A 13,955-nucleotide genomic window follows, 5' to 3' on the forward strand; every position below is an offset into this window, starting at 1 on the left:
GCGGGGCGTTCCGGGCTCGGGCCGGGCTGCCAGAACCTGTCGAGCGGGCGACCGACGCCCCCTTCGCCCCGCCGCGGCCCCGCTTCCCACCCGGAGCGCGCCGGCCTGGCCGGCGGAGGAGCCTCCCCGCCAGGTGTGGGCAGGAAGTCGGCGAGGCTACCCAAGGTGTGCAGGAAGTCGGTGGATGCAGGGAGGCGGCGGGGGCAGCCGGACCTAGGGGCTGGGGTACTACGCGTTCATCCTGTCGTGAACACAGGCGGTCAGTGTCCCAGGAACACTGTCAAGTGTGCTGGCTTGGTAGAAGGATGGACGTGCTGGCCAGCACCACAGTGTTTTAAAAAACAGAGCAGTGCGTTTTTCCCCTAACATTGCAAGTATTGTTACTCTGCTCGGATTAACTTTCCTTAGTTCGCTTGGGATTGATCGGATGGTTTACCCCATATAATCGCGGAGATTATCTTCAGGAGATCTCTGAGCCCTTCCCCCAGGCTTTATTCAGTTTAGAAGAGGAAAAGCCATCCGGGTTTCTCAGACATTTAGTATCTTGCAGGCTTTTCAGGTACCTGAGTTTGTTTGGCCTTCACATTCCTTCAATTTGATTTAGATCATAAGCGCACTCACTGCTTCAAGCTGCCGTAACTTGGGCGTTGAAACGTAGAATGTGTAACTGAGTACTTTCCAGGGGCCTCAGAACGAAATTACTAAGGATTGAGTGAAAAGTCATTCAACTGGAAATGTTTCAGCTCTCTTTGTATTCCTTGATAGAACTGGAAGATTTTCTTTGACTGAATTGTGTTTTCCTTCCTTGCTGCAGAATTTGTGCGTTTCCCTGTAACATTGAAGAGTAGCTTGGCATGGGAAATTAAGGGTTTGGGAAGTGTCAGACATTTCTACTGCTTGAACGAGGTAAAGTCTCTGAAGCTGAAGATGCGTGTAACAACACTGCAAATGCAGTAAAGAAACAGCTTAGAGGCCCAAGGTGGTCTTGCTTGCTGGTTATTATTGCTCTAACAGGTCTTAAATCAGTCAGTCGTTTGAAATCTGTTCCTCCCCTCTGTTTCCCGTGGGTGCATGGGTGTGCACACTTCACGCGTGAGCAGCCACCTGGAAGACACAGGTACTTTTGCCTTCCATCTTTCCCGGGGCCATCCTTTGCTTCACTCTGAGCTGTGTGACTCCTAGCTCCTCTTCTCCAGCTCTTCCCTGCTCACCTGCTGCAGTGTGGCTTTCGCTGACCAGCCTCAAAGGACACAGCGTGGCTGGTGGCTGGCATGGAGGCTGGATTCCCTCCTATCTGTAATTTGCTTGGAAGCATAGCCCGAGGGAAACCTGCTGCCCTCCCCTACCACAGGTTTCAGGGTAATGACAGACACTTTCTGCTGAAAGGCTTGCAACCCCTCATTTGGTTCAACATCTTTATTTTATAGTGAGAGTCTGGGTTGGAATAGCTCTTTCAGGGCTGTGCAGCCAGGTCGCTGCAGTTTCTGGCTGCATCCTGTTCATTCAGGCAGGAGCCAACCACAGCTTGTTTTAGACACTGAGCCAGGATCTGGCCTGTTCCCTTCTCTGTGTATCAAATCTTCAGTTACTTGCTCCCTCTTTTTATTCACATAATTAAAACATGGCCTTGTTGAGCGTGTGTTAGGTGGTCATGCTTTTGCCAGTTACTGTGGATGTGGAGACTAAAGGACCTGCTACTGCACGGGCTGCTGGCTGTGAGCCGGGAAGCAGGTGACTTCAGTTTTCTTGTGGAGAGCGCTACACTCCGGCGGCAGATGTGGCTGCTTCCCTAGTTGTGCAGCCTCCTGCACTTCTGCCCTCCGTGTTGGCCCAGCCTTGTGACAAGCTCTTAACACCACCTTTTTTGGAGAAGGCTGCAGCACCCTGTCTTTGGTATGGCCCCAGCCAGGTGACAGTCTCACCATCCTTTCCCACGCAGTGGGCTGGGGTCTGTGGACAGAGCTGACCTCTCTCAGGCAGTCCAGGGCCTGCCTGTTGTGCTCACCCCCATGAGCACAGAGCTTCACTGTGACATCCAGTAGATTTTGCAAAATTAGCAGCTCTTCTTGTGTTGAATGACTGTGACAGAGTCTTACAAAGGTGGCTTTCTCTGCTTCTTCCTTTTCTCTGGGACCTACTGGTGCTCCAGGACCTACCCTTTCCTGATGCACCCAGATGCTCCCGTTGGAAGCCACATCAGAAGTGAAGGCCACACACATGGCGGTGCTCTGGCGTGCGTGTGCTCAGCGGTCAGGTGCGGCCGGCTTTCTTGTCAGTGTGCCCCAGCTCTGAAGCGCCTTGGATGTTGTGCCCTTCCTGTGATCTTCCAGTTCTCATTCCAGTGCTCATGCAGCAAAGTGTGCTCCAGCCTTCCTACCTTTAACAAAGTTGAGTCTGATTGTGTCGCTTCCCCTTAGAGTTCAGTTGATGTTTTGTTGATTGCCTGGTGACATACCTCATGTGCTTGTCCCCGCCTGTCATTCTTTTTTAGATCCCACGCTGTTTCTTCCCACCTCTGGAGCACTTATCCATACCTGAGTTTAGACTGTGTCATTGCTTCTTCCTTGTCTGTGTCCCCAAAACGAGCTCCCCGAGGGCAGGTGTCCCTGGTTGAACCTGGGGCAGCATCTTGCATGCTGTGAGCACTCCGACACACGTCGTAAGTGTGAGTTCTCATGCGTGAGGTCCTCAGTTGGCTGCCTGCTTTCTCAGCCACCAAGGAGTTTGTCGAAACTAATGGTGGTGACAAAACCAAGAATGTTCCTGAATCCAGTGGCCCTGTCTTGCTAGTCTTTGTTCAGCATCTCTTCTGTGTAGGACACCTTTGGCCATCCTTGAAGTTATTGTGCACCACACACACGTTTCCTGTGAACACGATCACAGAAAGCTCAGTGTCACGGCTGCGGTCCGCTAAGCGGCAACCGTCCCTGCTTGGAGTAAGTGCTCTGTCTCAGCCTAGCCATATTCCAGTTCCTGTCTTGTCTTCCGGACCAGCAGTTCTTCCCTGTGATTCCATTTCTGAGAGATGAGACAGCCATCCTTCCTGTCCAGAGATCCATGGATTTATCTCTGCTTCAAGTTGCATCATTTTAGACGGGAGAGATCTACAGAAGGGCATCTCTAAAGACCGTGGCAAGAACGTTTTACTATAAAACAGTATTTCTTAAATTGAAGTTTAAAAGTCCTTTCCTGGCCATTTGAGGTATCTTTAAGCCAGCATTTTAGTAATAATCAAAGTTCTGTAACGTTTAGATGGCCTGGTAAATGAGCATCACCACAGATTGTTACTGCCATTGTCATGCCTCTGTGGTGCCCCTTTAGCTGTCTCTAGGGAAGGAACAGCTCTGGATGTGTTACCGAAGCGAGTCGGGGTGACAGGAGGCCAAGCGAGCACTGGCTTTGTGGCAGGCATATTGGTAGAGGAGTGCTGGGGAGCTGAAGAAGGTACTGGGCCCTTGGGGGAGGCTGCACCCAGGGTCAGGGCACAAGGACTCCCCCATTACCGCTGCGGGGCGCATCTGGGTCATGCAGCCTTGTCATCTCTCCTGTTAATGTTGAGCTGTCTTTTAAAAATTGTTTTTAAATTAGGTTTTTACAATGTTTGACCTTATGGTTTTGTGAGGGCTAAAGCATAGGGAATGCATATCTAGTTTTGTGTTTGGGCATTTTAACTTTATAGTAGCATTAATAGGTCAATTAAATATAATAATTGGGGTAAGGGGGTGTTGTTGTTCTGTAGTGTTTACTGATCCACACATTTCTCAATTTAGGGAACCGGTTTTCGCTGCTCAGACACCCTCATGTCACTATAGCATGTAGTCCTTAATTGCTTTCTGATTGTTTTCTGTGTTGCTCCCCCAATACTGCTCACTCCCTGCAGTTAGAGGTGAAAAACCAGAGCTAAGAGAGCTTGTAATTTGCCCCAGGTTAATGGAGATTAGAGGCTCTTTGATTAAGAAGTGGTTAGTGAGTATCTCTGACATAATTATAATAGCCAACACTTAATTGAGATTTTACTGGGCTTCAAATATTGTATTAAGTGCTTTACATAAGTCATTTCTCTTAATAGCACATTTGAACCCTTATAATTTCAGTTTTTCACATGCAGAAGCTAAGGTTTAAGAAGCACACTTAGGAGGCTCATTGAGGAGACTGGCTGGAGGTGCTCTGGAGGAAGCACCTGGTGCAGTGCCTGAGCCTGCCGGAGGGAGGACTCAGAGGAGCCTTGCAGAGGGCAGAAGGGAGCTGAGGGAGGCGAAGGGGGCGGTCTGTCCAGACTGACTGGAGGGAGAGGAGAAGCCTGGTGTTTGCAGCAGGGAGACCAGGGTGCTGGGGGGCGTGGAGCGGTGCAGGGGCCTGCCGCTGGAGAGCGGGCCTTGCTGCTGTGCCAGGGAGCTGAGGGGCCCTGTAGGCAGGGGTGCCTCCTAGTGTGGTACGGCTAAGTCTTCAGCTTAGAAAAATAATTCTGGGAGAGAAGAGGCTGGCCTCGGAGGCCAGGCTGGCACCGTGGAGGGACTGTGAGCCGCTCTTGCCTTCCAGCTCTTTCTCAGCACCATGCTCCGTGTGGTACTGATCCATCCCAGGTGCAATCTGGACACCTATGTGACACCTTTTTTTGTGGATGTATTGTCCTTGACTTTGGGGTGTCTTTGCATTGAGCTAAAACATGAACAGCTTTATGTGTAGGCATTGGCTTCAGAAAAAAATTAGGTAGCCAAATGTTATGGGTAGGAGGAGCCTGTTTACTTTTGGTTTGATTTAGATAAATGTGGTCATTGGGTTTAGGAAAACGCACCCCAGTGACACTGGTAACCTTGTGGATTCTGGTTTTCTGAGGAATGTGGCTGTGTGTGCCGTGCCTTGAGCTTTGGTTTTATCACCCACTGTTCATGCTTCAGAAGACTCACGCTTGGGAAATGTTGATTATTCTAGAGTGCCTTGGAAGTAAACTCATGCTGGGTGGGTCTTTCAGAACAGTAACACTCTTCACCTAGTAAAACTTTCCTAGAATCGACAAGGACTGATTCATGCTTTCAGGGTGGAGAAAGAGCAAGAGGAGCCTCTGTGAGCTGTGAGCACGGCTTTCCGGGCTCCCCAGCAGAGCGAGGGCCTGGGCCGCCGCCACCGCCACCGCCACCGCCACCGCCTTCTCTCTCATCTCGTCCTGTCACCTTGGACGCCTGTGCCCTCAGTGCCTTTGCGATTTCCTTAAAATGGGCTTTGTACAAGGTCTGGCTCTGTTAGGGCTAGTATGTGGTTGCTGTCCCCACAAGAGCATCAGAAGTCCGGGTGCGCACTCTGGTTGTGGGGATGTTGGATCCGCCGCGTGGCTCTTACTGCGCTGCCCCAGAAGGAGGTCTTGCTTTGCTTCAGGTGAGGACGCGGCGCATGCTGCATGCTGCATGCTGCATGCTGCATGCTGCATGCTGCATGCTGCGGCTCCTCGCTGCTGCCCTCGGAGGTCAGGAAACCTTGCCTAATTTGGGCAGGGCTAGGGGAAGGCTTCCCAAGATAGTTCTGAAGGGTGATGAGGTCTGGGCAGGAGCGCGGTCAGCGCCCAGGAGGAGCTTGGGAGCATCCATTAGCTTCCCTCAGGTGCTATTTAGCCTGCAGGACTGGTAATTTACTATTGCATCTGGTATTTTAGAAGGCTAGTAGTGTGTCTTGAGTGATGTAAAATGCCTTAGACTCCTGGAAGTGGGCTGGGTTGTTTAATCTTTTGCCTTACCAATTTTTTGAATAGTTTACTTATCTAAGCTGTAGCTTCTGGATTCCAGAGAATTTGACTCATTTGGAAGACATTTGAATTTTCGTCTTCAAGAATGTTGGGGAATGTATTGTGGGGGTGGGAAGAGGTGCTACACCTAATGACAGGGTATTCTGGAAGGATGCCTCGATTGTGTGGCCCGACGGCGAGAACTCTGCCTCTGCCCCCACGGTCACCCTCCCCTGCCGCCCGCCCACTCCCCCTCTTGGGAGTAGACAGCTAGGGGGCCTGTCAGCTGCTTTGTGGTGGAAGCTGGAGCGCTTGTGTCAGAGGCGCAGTTGCGGGGCTGGAAAGTGGGCTCCTCGCCCCAGGCGTGCCATGGACCCGCTGGGCCTGCTGCGGAGGGTGCTGGGTGAGCACTTGGGCCCTGCCCCACGCTGCGCTGACCCTGAGGTGCGCTGTGGTTGCGTTTTGTCTGAGCATAGCAGTAGAATGTGCTGGATGCAGACCAGAGTTAAAAGAAAAGAAGACATTATCTTTATTTCCCTCAAAGTGATGTCAGCCATTAACAATTTTATTTTATTTTTATTTATTTATTTTTTAGCAGTTTTATTTTTTTAAAAATCATTTTTGATTGACAAGTAATTGTATAAATTTAGGCTATAGTGTGATGTTTTGAAGCGTGTTTATATTATAGAATGGTAAAATTAGTTTAATTATATCTGTCACTTCATATATACATCTTTTTAAAAATGATAATAACATTTAAAGTCTATTTATGTGTGTGTGTGTGTGTGTGTGTGTGGCCAGCTCAGCCCACCTGGGGGCGGGGCTGGCTGGCATGTTGTGGTGGGGGATTGAACCGCGGTCCCTGTGCTTTGCTAAAGCTTGTTCTATGTAGGTGCTTTAGACCACTGAGCCATCTCACCAGCCCCTAAAGTCTACTTTAAAAGAATATATATATATATATATATATATATTTATTTATTTTTTGTAGCTGACCCAGCCTGCCCAGGGGGCAGGGCTGGCACAGGATTGAACTGTGGTCCCTGAGGTGGCGTAAGCTTGCTAAGCAGGCGCTTTAGACCACTGAGCTACCTTGCTGGCCCTGAAAGAATATGTCCTTAAGAGATTTTTTCCTCTTCTTACACTGCCATATAGTTATGTTGTTATGTTTTGCCCTATACACACATTGTTGAAAGAGCGCTGCGACTGTAGAAATTGCTCTGCTTCTTACTCTTGTTCGGCAGGAAGTGTGTCTCAGACAACTTCATACTGGCTGTATCAGTACCAAGGCGAGAGCTGCGGTGTTCCATTGTGTTTCCCGCGTTTTGCGTACTCTGCTGTTTAAGTACTTCTCTACTGCTAGATTCCTTCTTTCCTTTGAGACAGGGTCTCGCTGTGTAGTTCAGGATGGCCTTGAACTCACTAGGTGGCCCAGGCTGGTCTCAGCTCGTGAAGGCCTTGCTGCCTCAGCCTGCCCAGTGTCGGGTTTTCAGGTGTGTGCCACCCACGGTGCCAGCAGCTGCTTCTGATTCTCTGTGCTGATGAACCACACTTGATTAAATGTCTGAGTATACATGAGTTTGTACAGATAATTAAAAAAAAATATAAGAAGCACACTCACTAGATGAAATGGTATGTGCTTTACACATTTATGTATATTTTGTGATAAAATATTTCTTAAACCCCATGGGCGGGAGGCCTAGAGACTGGAAACGGCGGGCCTCCATGAGAAGCTGAAGAGGTGAAGGCTGCAGCACAGGGCCGTGAAGGCGTGGGTTTCCGCGCTGCCTGACTCCTGCCTCAGGTCCTGGGTCCCTGCGGGGAGGGCTTGGCCACTTCTGCTCCCTTCGGCCTTGACTTCAGGTTTTGCTGAAGCCCAGGGCAAGCTCTGGGGTGCGCTCCTGCAGCTGACCGGGTATTTGCAACAGGTCTGTGCACTCTAGGGAATCTGGCTGGTCTTCAGGTCCTGCAGCCCTTAGTTGGGCGGGGAGCGTGGCCTCTGGATTCCTGTGTAGCTCACGGATACCTGTGGGTGTGGGGCCAGGAGTTGCTGAGGGCCCCTGGGGAAGGCTCTGGCCCCGGCGTTGCGGGGTGCGCTGGGCTCGCAGGGCCTCGTGCACACCCGTGTTGTCTCCAAGGCGATGATGCGGGGCCGTTTGGAGCGCAGACCTCCACTCGGGCTGTCTTGGCTCTGACTCAGGAATCGCAGGGCTGCGGGATGGGGGAGGTCCAGGGATACAAAGCTTGGGGAATTTGGGGTGATGGTGGCGGAGCAGACCTGTCCCTTGCTCTGGGCTCTTCCAGAGGCTCCTTGCAAGCCAGACAGAGTCTCTTATTTTATGAGAAAGTCTGCACAGTAGTTGGAAGATGGACTTGCTCGTGTGATACGGTGACCAGGGCGCGACCTCCACCATGCCTCTATTAGCTGTTGAAAGGAGACAGTGACAGGCCCTGACCAAGGACGCTGCATGGAGAGTAAGCTTGCTCCTATGCTACCGTGCTGAGGGCAGTGCCCGCGCCTGGAAAGTGCATGGGGCGGGCTGATAGGGTGTGTGGGCAGCGGCCGGCTCTGTGTGGGCAGCGGCCGGCTCTGTGTGGGCAGCGGCTGGTTCTGTGTGCAGTGGCCGGTTCTGTGTGGGCAGCGGCCGGTTCTGTGTCAGTGGCCGGCTCTGTGTGCAGGGCCGTGGTCTTTGCGCTCGGCTCTAGCTGTGCAGCTTGGTCGAGTGCTGTTCCTAGACACAGGCGCAGGAGCAGTTGCCCATGGCTGCTTCTCACCTACCATCTCGACCTCTGCCTGCCTCTTTCTAACTCGAGTCTCCTGTGTTAGAGGCAGTTAGTGGCGTCAGTTTACTGATCATGCCTCGTGCATCTCAGCCTTCTTTCAGTGGCCACATCTCCAGTGGCTCACTTGCCTCCGCTTTGGCTGGCTGACCCTGCCAGCAGCGCTCAAAGCAAATGTTCCTCCAGAACGGTTCTTGTACCCCTTTTATGGTCTCTGAGGACACCCACGTGTTTCTTGAGACTGCAGTGATCTTGGTCCCTGTCACAGCGAATTCCTGCGGGCTGCACACCTCTGCTTTGTGAGCAAATGTGTTTGAATGACATTCATAGAGAAGTGTTGGGCTCTCTGGGGGAGGCCACGTTGAAGTGGGTGTGGGTGGCTCCTGTGGGTGAGGGGTTAAAGGCTGCACCTGCAGCCCTGGGCCCCTCCCTTCTTTGGTGTGTGGTACAGGGCCGTGACATGAGGCCGCCTTCCTTGGTTCTTGACCTGGCCGAGTTCCTTTATTGGAGTGGTGGAGGGGGTGTGAGTAACGTCTGTGGTTCTTGGCTTCTCCTCTGCTCAGGTGCTAATTTTATGACTGGACGGCCTGCTGAGACCCAGGAGAGTAGCGCCCATGCTCCCTGAGGTTGCTTATGAGGTTGCAAAGAATCACAGTTCTAGGCCTAATCATTATAATCAAGGATTTGATAGTGAGGCGCATCTGTTCCAAACACGTACCCTCCTGTGGTCAGTTGTTGATTCCCAGAAGCAATTAAAGAAAAAAAGTCAGCACATTTTCTTTGGTTAACACACACTCGTATGCTCACACATACACTCGCACAGTGCGCTGCAATTCTTTATGTACCCTGACTTTTTTCTTCCTCTTTCAGTTATGTTTCCCAGCTTTTAAAGGCAAGGTGAAATGTCAGTTTGGCTGAGACTTTTTGTGTCCTTATTAAATGAACTCTTATCAATTCAAAAGTGGTTGTTTAAAATTTCCCTTTGGGGCTGGTGAGATGGCTCAGTGGTCTAAAGCACCTACTTAGAACAAGCTTAGCAAAGTACGGGGACCGCGGTTCAATCCCCCAGCACCACATGCCAGCCAGCCCCGCCCCCTGGTGGGCTGAGCTGGCCACACACACACACACACACACACACACACACACACAAAAATAAATAAAATTAAAAAAAAATTTCCCTTTGGATTGATTAGATACCTCAGAGACTATTCCAGGAAACACAGTTTGCTGACCGACTGTTATGAGTCAGTTGGGTGTGGTGGTACGTGCCTTTATCCCAAGCCTTTTGGTAGGCTGAGGCAGAAGGATCACAAGTTCAAGCCCAGCCCAGGCAATTGAGTTAGTGAGATCCTGTATGGGGAGGGGGTGGAAGCTGTGGCTCTGTGGATGTAGCTCAGAGTGCAGGTTATAGGTTCAAGCCCTAGGATGGTGGAGGGGGGATCTGGGGGCCAGAGAGAGACCTGAGGAGGTTTTGCAAAGCATGTGTTGGGATCAGAGCCTGAAGCTGTCTACATTTCTGCTGCAGAGCTGGCTTCTGTGAACGGATGTTGGTGTCAGGCTTCAGAGGCAGCTCGGTTCCGGCAGGGCGAAGGTGCCTGCTGGATCTGCATCCCGACAGCCCTCCCCGCTCCGTCCCTCCTCCACTCCACATACTCGTATTTGTGGAGTGTGGGCTGTGCTGCCTTGGTCTGGTAAGGGAGCTAGTGTTACCCTCCCAGGGACAGGTGAGCAGGTGCGCATTTCAGAGCGATGCGGCTGTGTAGCAGACAGGCCTGGGAGAGTGGCGGAGCATCGTGCCGATAGAGGTTGCTCTTGGAAGCTGAGGTGCCTCTCCGAGCAGGTGACATCTGTCCAGGTGAGTGAGGCGGCCACGAGTACAGGTCAAGGGACGAGCTCATCCAGTTTGTGTGCACACAGAAGCCAGTGTGGCTGCAGTCAGGTGCACTGAGATGGCGAAGGAAAGCCAAGGCTGAGAGGTCGGCTGGTGTAGGGACGGGTGAGGCATTGAATGGCCTTTTATCGGTGGCAGTGTGACAGGTCCAAGTCCACAGATACTTGTTAGGAGGGTTTGCTTGCTTGCTGGTTAGAGATTAGAGGAAGTGGGGATGGAGAAAGAAAAGAATAGAAGAGCCAGGAGAAGAGCCTTTCCTTGAAAGGCTCCAGAGAAAGCCTTTCAAGAAAAGTCACTGACCCGAAGCCTGGTGGTGAGGCACATCTCCAGGTAAAGCAAGCACTAAGTCACGGGCCAGGGTTTTTGCTTCTGTCAGCTGGGGGACGGCAGCACCAGTTCTTCATTTAGGGAGGACTGGGAAGGTTTGAGTCACAGTGCACATTTCAGTGGGGCCTGGAGTTTGGAAGCGGGGCTGGGGTGACAAAAATCACAGTGTGGCTGAGCAGCGGCGCTTGGGGTGCCGTGCTTCCTGCTCCGGCCTTGTTTTCTGAGGAGCACATCGGCCCCCACAGGTGTATCCTCCCACTAGCTGCCTGGGCTTACAGATGGGACATTGGCACCTAGAGGGGTTAAATTGGCAGGCCCCACAGCTGTGCGCCACAGCTGGGATGTGAAGTGAGGTTTTCTGCCCCAAGGTCAAGCTCGGGTGGCCATTGTCCGCACCGAGGGCCTTTGATGGGCCTGGGGTTGAGTCTGTTCTCTGGAGGACAGACACCAGAGCCACACTCAGGATCCCTGGGTCATTTTTGCATCATTAAGAGAAAGAACATTGAGCTGAAAGACATTTTAAAAATCAGGTCATGGGCTGGAGAGATGGCTCAGTGGTCTAAAGCACCTACTTAGAACAAGCTTAGCAAAGCATCAGGGACCGCGGTTCAATCCCCCAGCACCACATGCCAGCCAGCCCCGCCCCCTGGTGGGCTGAGCTGGCCACACACACACACACACACACACCTCTCTCTCTCTCTCTCTCTCTCTCTCTCTCTCAAAAAAAAAAAAAAAAAAAATCAGGTCAGCTACGATTAATGAGCTCATTCTGCCGTAATCTTTCAAGGTTAGTGGAGCTCATTCATTCTTTGGCGCTGGATTTCCTCAGTTCAAGAAGTTACTTCCTGCTGAACCCTTACGCACAATTTGGGGAACCGATAGGAGTCTCATCATGGGCTTTACCCTGGAAGTGTCCCCAGTATAGTTGTGATCGTAATTACCCAGCTGTCCTGTGATGCTGCTCGGGAAGCACGCTATCAAATGATTGGCTTCTGAGGAAGTTGTTAGTTTTCACTGTGAAGCTCAGTGTCGCAGAGGTCCTCGGCACCTTCTGGAGGTGTGCGTATTCCAGTACTGGCCCTGGGATACTAGTAAGATTGAATAGAAAATAAGCATTTTCTAATAGACTTGTCTTGCCTAAAGCACATTCCTCCTGTTCACGTCTTGCTTTTCCATAATTAACATGGCAAGAGGAGAAAGTGTTATGGAAGGCCCATGATAATCCTGAAATTGCATAGGGGCAGCAGCGAGACAGGTCAGACCCCTGCTCCAGCACTGCCCCACCTCACCTCTCTGTAGTAGCTTATGACGACAAAGAAAGCCTGTGTGAAGATGTTGTTTTGAGAGGTCAGTGTAGGAGAGGACATTTACATCACATAATCTTTTCAAAAATTCGGCATTCCACAATGTTTTGTTTCAATGTTTCGGAGGTATATCGGGTTCCCAGGAATGGGCAGGTAGTGGGTTCAGCTGGCTGGCAGCTTCCCCTAATAAGAGCCTGCAGCCCAGCAGAGAGGGGAGTGTGTTCGGGGCACTCTGGGCTGTGCAGAGCAGAAGTCTTCAACTAGGAAGCCTCTTTGAGCGCTGCAGCTAGTGAGCCCATGGGGCTCACTAGGGGTGTTGGGGTGCAGTGGCCTGGCTTCTCTGGGCCTCACTGGACTGTAGTGTGTTCATCACTGTCCTCCTGACAGCCACAGCTGAAAGGAAGGATGTTTATTAGGCCCACACACTAGTCCAAATGTGGTAAGCTCGGAGAAGAGCACTGTGCGGAGGGCCCTGTGGAGGGCAGCTGCTCCTGCAGGTGGCCAGGCGGCAGAGAGGAGGAGGGAACACGCAGCCCCCGCCCCAACGGCATGTGGGCTCTAAGTCCCCATCACGCAGTCCTCCTGCACCCCTCTTCCCCCGAGAGTGCGCGGAGCTCCTGGGAGACAGCTGCATAGACACAGGAAGGTGTTCTCGCTGTGCCACTTGTGTGGTGTCAGCCCCAGCAGGATGGACGGCAAGAGGCAGGCAGGGATGGGGCCGTCCATCCTTTCCACAGTGGGAGCAGGTGGGCTCCGGCAGGAAGAGTTGGGCTGGGCAAGGGCGGGAGGGAGGGCGTTGTGCAGTCCCAGGAGAAGGGAGTTAGGAAGCGAGGCAGTGGGCAGGCAGGAAGTGCCCACCTGTCCTCAGACACCTTTCTTTCCCTGCAGGGCGGAGTAGGCCATTGTTTGTCTCACATGCAACCCTGTCTGCTGCCAAGAACACAGGAAGTCTTCAGTAGGGATGATTTGTTTCAAAGTACTCTTTTAACACTGAAATACATGATAGCATTCTTACTACACGGTAGAAATTTTGTGAGAGAACAAAAACATACCCAGAGAATGCCTCACAAAAGTTAAAGTGCTAGTATACTTGTTTCCCAGTGTGTGGGCTTCCTGTGACTTTGTGCTTGTAGCTCTGCAGCCTCCTGTGCCGTGGCCTATGCCGTGGCGGCCCGTGCGTGGCGGCCTGTGGTGGCCCGAGCTGTCCGCTCTGAGGAGCTCCTCCGGGATCCGTCCACAGCCCCTCCCTTCGCAGCTTCCCCAGCCTGGAAGGGCTGCCTCTCCCATGGGGTTCCTTGGGACCGAATCCGTGTTTGTTTCCTCGCAGTTTGTCATCAGGGACTGACATTTAGTCTGTGCCCCAGGAGCTGGGAAGTAAGGATGTCTTAGCCCAGGAAATGACTTAAACAGGTCTGCTGCAGTGAAAAGCTGTGGTGTTTTGGGGAGTGGCCCAGGTGTGTCACCCCCCCCCCCCCGGGGTCTACACTGGCTGCCTGCCCAGTTCTCCTTCACCCCCGCTGGCCTGTGACCTGGCTCCCAGCCCGGAGGTAGCGCCTGCTCACTGTGCTCCGAGAGCAGGCGGGCAGCGGCCGGGTCAGCACGCTGCTGGCATGCGGGCAGCAGCGGGCGCCGGAGCGCTAACCGTGCCAGTCACAGGGCCAGGCATCCCTGCCACCGCTCTGGCCTAGGAGTGGAGGCTGATGCGGAGCAAGGCGGCCAGCAGCCCAGAGGCGCCTCCGAGGCTGGGGGCCTGCGCTGCCCTTGAGCTGAGTCATCGACCTCCCTGCTAGAGGGGCTGCGGGAATGCCAGGTACAGTGTGCAGACTTCCGAGTGGGGCCCACTGACGCAGTGCCGCCATGCGGCGCTCTGGGGCCCCGGGGGCTGTTGGGTCCTCCCATCAGCCTTGTCTGGGAGGTTTTTCTTTAAAGTTGTATTTTA

General features: G+C 52.5%; 1 protein-coding gene across 2 annotated transcripts in view; it reads left to right on the forward strand.

Annotated features, from left to right (window-relative positions):
- Positions 1-239: 239 nt before the first annotated feature.
- Lrrc1 (leucine rich repeat containing 1) overlaps positions 240-13,955 on the forward strand; it is a 112,004-nt gene continuing 98,288 nt past the window's right edge. The window contains exon 1 of one of the 2 annotated variants that reach the window (XM_023704835.1): positions 240-259. Coding sequence is in view for 1 of the 2 variants with exons in the window: in XM_023704834.1 (XP_023560602.1) it covers positions 5,311-5,373 (63 nt within the window). In the remaining variant the exon portion in view is untranslated. Of the gene's footprint in view, positions 260-5,297; positions 5,374-13,955 lie in introns of those variants that run through there. The other variant, XM_023704834.1, reaches the window with a different exon arrangement.

Source organism: Octodon degus, unplaced genomic scaffold (genome assembly GCF_000260255.1).
Source record: "Octodon degus isolate 3935 unplaced genomic scaffold, OctDeg1.0 scaffold00205, whole genome shotgun sequence".
Lineage (NCBI taxonomy): Eukaryota > Metazoa > Chordata > Mammalia > Rodentia > Octodontidae > Octodon > Octodon degus.